Source organism: Sardina pilchardus, chromosome 5 (assembly GCF_963854185.1).
Source record: "Sardina pilchardus chromosome 5, fSarPil1.1, whole genome shotgun sequence".
Lineage (NCBI taxonomy): Eukaryota > Metazoa > Chordata > Actinopteri > Clupeiformes > Clupeidae > Sardina > Sardina pilchardus.
This window is the reverse complement of record NC_084998.1, coordinates 8,280,297-8,288,546: the sequence shown is the minus strand read 5'-3', so window position 1 is coordinate 8,288,546 and position 8,250 is coordinate 8,280,297. Positions and strand designations below refer to the sequence as shown.

Here is an 8,250-nt window from a genome sequence, read left to right as displayed (position 1 = left end):
CTCTCTCTCTCTCTCTCCGTCTCTTTGAACTTTGAAAAGGTTGGATCTATCCCCCGTTTAAGCCTCGGGAGTTAAATCAGAGGAACACGCTCGGCAAGAAATGAAGAAATCCCATTTTCTGCCCAGGGCCTCCTTTGCACTTATGCTTATCTCATCCTATTCTGCAGCAGCAGCACCACCGCTGCCCCCCTAAGCTAAATGCAAATGATTTGACGGCCGGTGAGCTCAGGGCGGGCATTCCGAGGATTCCCACCTGCCTCTCTGCTCTTTTCACTCATTAGCGTCCCTCTCTGTGGGAAAATACAGTAAAAAGCTAAAAACAGGATTGGGGAACTTGTGGCAGTGATGCTGTGTGAATGCGGGTCCTAGATCACCACTAGGAAGTGGAGACCTTGTGTGTGTGTGTGTGTGTGTGTGTGTGTGTGTGTGTGTGTGTGTGTGTGTGTGTGTGTGTGTGTGTGTGTGTGTGTGTGTGTGTGTGTGTGTGTGTGTGTGTGTGTGTGTGTGTGTGTGTGTGTGTGTGTGTGTGTGTGTGTGTGTGTGTGTGTGTGTGTGTGTGTGCGCGTGCGTGTGTGGACCCTGGGAAACGTCTATGGATGTGGAGGGAGATGCTGATCATCTGCCAACTGCTGCTGCCAATGAGAGTCTGTGTGCTTGTAGAGTGGGAGGTGTGTGTGTGTGTGTGTGTGTGCACAACTGTATGAGTATGTTTGCGTGTACAAGTGTGTGTTGGATGGTTGTGGGTGCACTTATCTATGCAATATACAGTATGTACCGGTATGTGTGTGTACGTACCTGTGTGTATATACGTTATGTATGTTTGTCTGTGTGTGTATGTGTGTGTGTGTGTGTCTGTGTGTGCGTGTGTGTACACAACTGTATGAGTATGTTTGTGTCTACACGTGTGTGTTGGATGGTTGTGGGTGCACTTATGTCCCGGTATGTGTATGTACCTGTGTGTATGTACATTATGCATGTTTGTGTGTGTGTGTGTGTGGGTGCGTGGACATCCTTGTGGCTTGTTCTGTGGTGAAGGGGATCGTGTTTTGGAGACGGTGAGCACGGAGACTCCCGCTGAAGAGTGTGTTTGGACAGGCTGTCACTGGACAGTGCTGACATGTCCCTGTGCGGCCCCCTTTGTTTACGCTCGGCGCTATGTGGCCTTCTTGGCACATAAAATCAAAAAAGCCTTACACTGTCCACACACACACACACACACACACACACACACACATACTGTATACACACACACACTTTCACTGAGTGCTAGCAGATCAAAAAATCTACCAGCTACACCCACTACATTTGGAGTATAACTTATTTTGATAGCTGGTGAGGTGTTTACCTCTTCAAAAACATCTTGTCTTACTGTTTGACTTTTTAAACAAACTGAGGCAAGACAGACTATCTATTTGTTGCTTTGTATCCTGAGCGGTCTCACGGGAACTCCTAACAGCTTCCAAGCGAGCGACTGTTGTTTGGCGTTGAATGCTCCCTGTCCACATTGAATTTCCGTTGAATATGCCCTTCTATTGCGTCGTATTTCTCATTCAACATAGCAGAGCAACATGAGCGACAGAAAGAGATTTGAAAGGGGGCATCTGACAATAGTTTTGCTCAAAGATTTGTGCTGCACAGCACTGCTTCAGACCACATGCATTGAGGACATTTCTATTCAAAACAACGTAATTAAACTGATTTTGTCGCTATTGTTCACTCTCACATCACATGTAGTTAGGACTTGGTGTTAAGTAACTAAATTCCACATTCATTTTGGTCACACAGCTAATAATGTCAAAGCCATATATGGAAAAATATGCTTAAAATAGCAAGTGTGAGAAATTGTTTATCATTGTTTAAATACAGATGAGTACATTGGTGCTTCATTTGAAATGAATTGTTTGTGTACAGTACATGTTCGTCACAGATGTTACTCTTGAAATGTGAAAGCCCAGTTCAACTTGGATGACTGAGCACAAGATCCTTTCATATCGCTTCAAAGCACCATTCAGCTGCCACTGGTGGATGTGCTCCACTACTTACAGTAGCTATGGTGGTATTGACTTGTCTGAGTTCAGAGGGAGTTGGTACTATTGACTCTCTCTGAACTCATTTAACCGTGTGTGTGTCTGTGTGTGTGTCTGTGTGTGTGTGTGTGTGTGTGTGTGTGTATGTGTGTGTGTGTGTGTGTGTGTGTGTGTCTGTGTGTGTGTCTGTGTGTGTGTGTGTGTCTGTGTCTGTGTCTGTGTCTGTGTCTGTGTCTGTGTCTGTGTCTGTGTGTGTAACAGGCCGATCATTAGTGAAGAGCTGAAAAACCTCATCCTAAAAATGTTGGACAAGAATCCAGACACCAGGATCACAATACCAGAGATCAAAGTAAGTATCGCCACAGCACCACAGCACATGCAAACAATACTAATGCAACACAAACATAGAATAACTCAACACAACAACACAACAACAACAAACGCAACACAATACTGGTAAAACCCAACGCAACACAAACACAACACAAACACAACAAAAGCACAGCGCAACAGCAACACAAGCGCAGCAGCAAGACAAGCACAACACTCACAGCTTGAGGGCAACCCTCATTACAGGGGTAAGATGTCCCTTGGGTCTCCCCCCACTTATCTGTCACCGCGTGAATAGCCCTTAACCCAGTGAGTGGGCTGACTGTGGGAACTGTCGGTTGTCGATCTCCCGTGACTCAGGCCCGTTGGGGACCGGTGGGGACCGGTTGGAACCGGTATACTCCACACCACCGGCACCACTGACGCCAGCCCCGGCGCCCGGACACGTGGAGTCGGCTCTAATCCTTCCTCTCGTCCGTGGCGGCAACCGGGGATTTGAATTCCGCTCTGGAAACTTCCATCTGCAGGTCGTGGCTAATTAGTGAGGGTGCGCGGTGCGGTGCGGTGAGGTGAGGTGCAGAGGCGTCTGGCGTCAGAGCGGGGCTGCCTCTCTCGCCTGCATGCGTGTGTGTGTGCGTGTGTGCGTGGTTACCTGGAAATGTTCCACTCGGGTGGGAAGCTCCCTTCGCCCAGAGGTGATTAAAGCGCTGGACCAGGATTGTCAATCATCCCCTCTCCTCTTTCTCTAATCACTCTCTCTCTCTCTCTCTCTCCCCCTCCGTCTTCTCCCTCTCTCTTCTCCTCACTTTCTTTCCTCTCTCTTGGTCTCTCTCCCTAACTCCTCTTGCTAACTCCTCTCTTTCCCTCTCTTCCTCTTTTCTTTTCTTTCTCTCTCCCTCTGTCTTCCTCCCTTCATTTCTCTCTCTCTCTCTCTCCCTAACTCTCTCTCTCCTCTCATCCCCCCTCATCTCTCGGCTGCTTCACAGCTGGCAGGTGGCCGTCTAAGACGCATTAAAAACACATCTGCAGTCACGCGATAAGCTTAGTGGAAACCCACTTCATTCGGGTCAACTTTGTGTTTTTATATATATATATTTGGAATATTTAATCTAGCCTCTCGATTTAGACTTGGATAATCTCCTCTCACTGGCCATGCTGCTGCTGCCCTGGTGCTCTTTTAGTGTGTGGCCACTTGCACACTCTTGTGCTGCATTCAGGACCCGTCCATGGCTGATTTGCCTCTGATTTATATCTGGTTACCTCTGCCAAGGAGGTTATGTTGTCATCTGGGTTTGTTTGTTTGTCTGTTTGTCTGTCTGTCTGTCTGTCTGTCTGTCTGTCTGTCTGTCTGTCTGTCTCTCTGTCTGTCTGTCTGTCTGTCTGTCTGTCTGTCTGTTAGCAAGATAACTCAAAAAGTAATGGATGGATGGATGGAAGAAACGATTAAATTTTGGGAGTGATCCGTAACACCGTCCTGATTCCGGAGCCGTTTATGTTTTTCGCTTAGTGGTGTAATGGCATAGTATGGCCACGTGGTGGCGATCTGAATAGTTTAGGTTCAAATGTATGACAACCTAGGAAGAACAATACAGGCGGAGGTCTGCGCTCTCTGAGTGCTTTTCTAGTTATGAAATGTTGCCGAGGAGGCTATGCATACAATACAGCCTTGGCTGAGTTGTGCTGATGTACAGTTTTGCGTTTCTGCTAAGAGCTCCTCTGCAGCCAGATGTTTATGTAGCCCATGGTGTGTTGGTGGAGGCTCGAGCAACCCTTGCGTCTTTATCCGTATCTGAAGGCTTGTGGAAGCGTGGCTGGACTGCTGGGCCATTGCTGCCAGTTTCTGTAAATGTCTGTTGTTGCCACGGAGCCTGATGCAGATGCAGAGAGTGTTCTCTCATTTCATGTGTCGGGCTGCAGAGCTATGTGTTGTGGGTTGGGGTGTAGGAGGAACTCACTTGATTGTGTGTGTGTGTGTGTGTGTGTGTGTTGAGGCAGGCGCTGTTATTGGATCTTACATTGTGGGCTCTCACTGCATATCCATTTCATATCACGAAGACATAAAACATAATCAGGGTGTTCCAAATGCTCAGTATTACAGGGGAACGACATTGTCAAGTCATTTGAACCGTAAATCTTATTAATGAGCATGTCACTGGATATATCATTTAACCCGTATGATTTGAGTTGCTCCTGCACACCTGTGTGTGTGTGTTAAAATGAAGAACTCTGCGCATCAATCCAAAATCGTCTGCTGTTTCAGGTGCTTCTCAGTAGGACTTTCAGGAGAATCAAGTAGGAAGGAGACTGGAGCACACTGATCTCACTTGCAGTCTTTTATTGGTGCAAACAAACTGACGTTTCGACACTACTGTGTCTTCTTCAGAGTCATAATTCAATTAATTGTGTGTGTGTGTGTGTGTGTGTGTGTGTGTTTGCTTGCTAGCTGGACGCGTGGGTGACGCAGAAGGGAGCAGACCCGCTACCCCTAGAGGAGGAGCACTGCTCTGCTGTGGAGGTGACAGAGGAGGAGGTGCAGAACTCTGTCAAGTGTGTGCCCAGCCTGTCTACTGTGGTGAGTAGTGCACTCTAGTGTGTGTGTGTGTGTGTGTGTGTGTGTGTGTGTGTATGTGTGTTAACGTGTGCGAACGTGTGTGTGTGTGTGTGTGTGTGTGTGTGTCTACCTGCCTGCCTGTCTGTCTGTATGTGTGTGTGTGTGTGTGTGTGTGTGTGTGTGTGTGTGTGTGTGTGTGTGTGTGTGTGTGTCTGTGTGTGTGTGTGTGTGTGTGTGTGTGTCTGTCTGTATGTGTGTGTGTGTGTGTCTGTTCGTGTGTATGTCTGTTCGTGTGTAGGTGTGTGTGTGTGTGTGTGTGTTCACACAATACATGCATGTGTGTGTTACAGTGACACAAAGATGTCTTTGACTTTGAGTGGTTTCATCCTGATTGCGTCATGCTCTCCTGCTGTAATGACTTCCCTGTGTGTGTGTGTGTGTGTGTGTGTGTGTGTGTGTGTGTGTGTGTGTGTGTGTGTGTTTGTCGTCTGCCCTGTGCCCGGGTGCCTCTGCGTCAGATCCTGGTCAAGTCCATGCTGAGGAAGCGGTCGTTTGGGAACCCGTTTGAGTGCCCGAGCAGGAGGGAGGAGAGGTCCATGTCCGCCCCGGGAAGCCTATTAATGTGAGTGTGCTGACCCATCTCATTACTGCTCAACCCCAAGCCCCTGGGAATCATACACACACACACACATATATACAGTATATATACATACGTTGAAACAAAGATACACACATACAAACACACACAGACAAGGTGTCCAAGGTGGGGTGATCTGAAGAAGACCCGTATTCGCACAGCATCACTGCCACACACACACACACATACATGAACACTCACATAGACAAACGCACACACACACATACACACAAACACACACACACCTTTGGAATTCCAGCCATCCCCTACCTGTAGTCTATTGTATTCTTAGTCTGTTTCCATTGGCTCCGTGTAAGACAGCTTCTCATTCCCCCAGTCCAGTCCACTCCAGTCCAGCGCGAGCTCTGTCCATCATCTAATGCTCCCTCCTGACCACAGCTCTCACAGCTGGACCAGCTACGAGTCGTGTACAGCCGTGCCGCTGATTTGCGTTTCCATGGCACCTTGACTCCCTGACATTTATTTTTTTCCACGGAGAAGCAGAGAGACGTTGTGCGAGACGAGTCATTTATTTTCTTGTCGCGCCGCTTTGCACCATTTCCATTTCCGTGCCGAGACGAGAAGGTTCTGGACGTTCTGCGCTGGAGGAGACTGGGGTCAGTCAGCACCCCCAAGACTCTCTCTCCTTGACCCCTGGCTCATCAATAATCGAGAGCAAAAGCCTTTTAAGGCGAGAGGAGACTTTCGGAGGCGGAATGTTCTAGACTCTGCGGACCTGTCCAGACTTCACCAGCCACATTTCTCAAATCCCATCCTCCCAGAGCTCACCTTAACGAGGCTGCTTGCCTTGTTTGGTGTGTAAATGCATTCCCCCGACACACACACACACACACATAGACACACACACACACACACACACACACTAAGACTGTACATACGTCCATACGAATGTGTGTGTGTGTGTGTGTGTCCACATGTGTCAGTGGAGCTTACACTGCGGGCGTTTTTGCATAAAACGGCTTTTCTTCCTCCTTTGGTGCTCTTTCTTCTCTCAGATTTTTTGGTGCTCTTTCTTTTCCCTTGCTCTCTTTCTCTCTCTCTCTCTTTTTCTCTCTTTCTCTGTCTTGCTCTTCACATACAATTTTTTGCAGTTCCTATTGATGTGTAACAATTGCAGACAGACCTCTCTCTCTTTCTCTCCCTCTCTCTCTCTCTCTCTCTCTCTCTCTCTCTCTCTCTCTCTCTCTCTGTCTCCTTCTCACCCAGTCTTTTTCTTGCCTTGCCAAAGGTATTTGTCATTGCCTCTGTGTTTCAGTTTTTTTTTTGTTGTTGTTCCTCCACAACTGGAGCGTTTTCAAGGGAGCCCGTCTGTCTCTCCCCCAGCACAAAGGCATCCTCTGAGGGAGCCGTGACATCCGTGTGCCGCTCCGCCCCCCCCCCCCCCCGTCCTCCCACCGCACTGAGCACCAATGGAGATGGCCGCCGCACCACGCCGCACCACCTATCAGAGACGCAGATCTATCTCTATCACCTTAATTCAGTTGACTAAAGTTGCCGTTTTACGATAACACTGTTATGACTGACAAAGGCCAGCATTCTCTCAGGATCCCGTCGCTATCTTTAGCCTGCAGCATCTGAGGAGAGGCTCTGCAGGGAAAGATGGTGGACGGGGAAAGCAAGGCAGCTACCGGACTTGATACCAGACGTGATGGCGATCGGGGTGTTTTAGCCTGTGTGCTAAACATGCCTGTTTGTGCAGTCACGCTCAAGGCCTTCTGAAAGCCGTTGTTGACTGCAAACATGTACACGGCGCAAACAGACACAAGAGTCTGCGTGGTCAGTCTGGGGCATCTTCTGCCTGGCGGACTTGGGCAGGATATCCGGGACAACAGTGTGCCATTCCGGAGAATCAGTTTGCTTTGTTTAGGCACCATCACTGGTGTTTAAATAGCCTGTATTTGAGTTCCCATTTAACAGAAGCCTGGTTGTGATCTTTAGATGACAGAGATGTTATGATCACACCATTGCACCGAGAAGAGCGGCTGACTTGTCAGCTGATTTGGCCGAGAAAAGTATTGTTTGTGGTACGGGTCACAGAGAAGGGCCCCACAGCTATGCACACTGCCCTTCGCTGGACGTCTCCGAAGCGTACGGACTGCAGTTGTGTTTGTTTACAGTGAGTGAAGCAGGTGGGTGTGGCTCTAGGACAGCAGTGCTCTTCCACGGGAGTCCTTGGAAACTCCCCAGATTTGCAAAGGCACCACACCGCCCCCTACTGGACCCGGCCACTGCCTGCTGCTGCACACACACATACATAGAGTTCCTATTGGAGGCCAAGCGCTGGTGTTGAGGGTATCTTCACATCTTTATGCAGCGTGAATGTGAACACCATGAGTCATCCAGCAGTGCTCTGGCTTCCCTCTGTCTATTGTGCCTGTAGGATAAAGATCTCAGTGCAGCTTCATGCAGTTTAATACCAACATGCAAGTACGTGCCTTTAGCCCGAGTCACGTGGATTTTGTCCTTTTTTCAAGTCGACCTCAGTTAACCTTACCGGTTATTGATTTTCGTTTATCCCAGGCAGTGGGAATCCCTTAAATGCAAAACAAATAGACAAGACTGTGTGACTTGATAATGAACTGTCAGGTCTGTCGAAGGGACGTGTCAGATGCTGTTGATGTTTGACAAATATGGGCGGTGTGGGAAGCACTCGGTGATGCTTCCCAAATGTCAGTCATGTTTGC

General features: G+C 48.5%; 1 protein-coding gene across 1 annotated transcript in view; it reads left to right on the top strand.

Annotated features, from left to right (window-relative positions):
* The window catches only part of LOC134080040 (calcium/calmodulin-dependent protein kinase kinase 1-like), a 57,509-nt gene that overhangs the window by 47,367 nt on the left and 1,892 nt on the right, over positions 1-8,250 (top strand). The window contains exons 13-15 of the mRNA XM_062536250.1: positions 2,289-2,376; positions 4,801-4,929; positions 5,427-5,530. Coding sequence (XP_062392234.1) covers positions 2,289-2,376; positions 4,801-4,929; positions 5,427-5,530 — 321 coding nt within the window. The remainder of the gene's footprint in view (positions 1-2,288; positions 2,377-4,800; positions 4,930-5,426; positions 5,531-8,250) is intronic.